Source organism: Coptis chinensis, chromosome 7 (assembly GCF_015680905.1).
Source record: "Coptis chinensis isolate HL-2020 chromosome 7, ASM1568090v1, whole genome shotgun sequence".
Taxonomy (NCBI): domain Eukaryota; kingdom Viridiplantae; phylum Streptophyta; class Magnoliopsida; order Ranunculales; family Ranunculaceae; genus Coptis; species Coptis chinensis.
The window spans coordinates 57,382,648-57,384,076 of record NC_141462.1 but is presented as its reverse complement, the minus strand read 5'-3'; the positions used below and the strand labels follow the sequence as shown (position 1 = coordinate 57,384,076).

The 1,429-nt window shown below is 39.5% G+C and overlaps 1 protein-coding gene across 1 annotated transcript; it reads left to right on the top strand.

The window, feature by feature from the left end:
• The first annotated feature begins 638 nt into the window (after positions 1-638).
• Positions 639-1,022, top strand: LOC147488103 (uncharacterized). Its single transcript, XM_086574263.1, has one exon. It carries the CDS (start codon positions 639-641, stop codon positions 1,020-1,022), a length of 384 nt encoding a protein of 127 aa, XP_086430389.1.
• The last annotated feature ends 407 nt before the right edge of the window (positions 1,023-1,429 follow it).

The window sequence follows — 1,429 nt, the reverse complement described above, 5'->3', positions numbered from 1 at the left end:
ACTCTGTTTAGGGATGCGCATGAGTTTTTTTTGAGTTGTGATATATGCCAGCGTACACGTAATATTTCCCATAGGAACATGATGCCTCTTTCTCCTATTTTAATTGTGGAGCTTTTTTATGTATGGGGTATAGACTTCATGGGTCCTTTTCCTCCTTCCTTTGGTTATCTTTATATCCTTGTTGCCGTAGACTATGTTTCTAAGTGGGTTGAGGCGGTGCCATGTAAAACGAATGATCATAAAGTCGTAGTTAACTTTTTAAAATATAATATATTTTCTCGTTTTGGTACTCCTCGTGCAATTATAAGTGATAATGGTACTCATTTTACACACCGAGCATTTGAATCTTTAATGAAAAAGTACTCTATTACTCATAAGCTTGCTACCACATACCATCCTCAAACTAGTGGCCAAATTGAAGTATCGAATAAGGAAATTAAGCGGATTTTAGAAAAGACTGTACGACCTGACCGTAAGGATTGATCTCAACGTCTTAATGATTCTCTTTGGGCTTATAGAACTGTTTATAAGACTCCTATTGGTATGTCTCCTTATAGGCTTGTGTTTGGAAAGGCATGTCATTTGCCTGTAGAATTGGAACATCGTGCTTTTTGGCCATTAAAACGTTTAACTTTAATATGTGTAAGGCTGGTTCACAACGAAAACTTCAGTTGAATGAGCTAGCTGAGTTAAGGAATGAGGAATATGAGAACGCCAAGATTTACAAAGAGCGGACTAAGATTTTTCATGAAAAATCTATTCTTCGAAAGTCTTTTGAACCTAATAAAAAAGTCTTGCTATATAATTCTCATTTGAGACTTTTTCCAGGTAAGTTACGTTCTAGGTGGATTGGTCCTTCCATTGTTAAAACTATTTTTCCTCATGGTGCTGTTGAGATAGAAGATCCTACGGATGGTCGTGTGTTTAAGGTAAATGGTCAACGTTTGAAACCTTACCTTGACGGTTTGGCTGGGCAGGATGTGGAAGAGGTAAGTCTTCTTGATCCTATTTATCATGACTGATTGAGTATCATGTATGTTTTATTGCTTTTCATTTCTTTTGAAGTGTTGTTGGCATCTTACTTAGCCAAATTAAAGGTCGAGAGCACGAAACGACAATAGATTTTTCTCTTAAAAAAAAAAAAAAAAAAAATTGTCACAGAAATAGGCATTGGCGCGGGTCGCGCCTTGGGCAAGCCAAAACTGAGTGCGCCCCGCCCTAATAGTCCTGTAAGTTGGTAAAGGTTAAAGCGGGGGTCGTGCCTATATAAGACAAAAACCGAGCGCACCCAGCCCTCAAAGTACTATAAGTTGGTCAAGACTAGGGCGCGGGTCACGCCTTATGCAAGGCAAAACTAAGCGCGTGCACGCTCAGGCTTGTAAAAAAAAAATCAGGGCGCTGCCCCGAACCCCGCGACCTGACCGCGAAA

Excerpts from the sequence above, each read along its gene's own strand:
- LOC147488103 (XM_086574263.1), top strand. The coding sequence starts at position 639 with ATGTGTAAGGCTGGTTCACAACGAAAACTTCAGTTGAATGAGCTAGCT.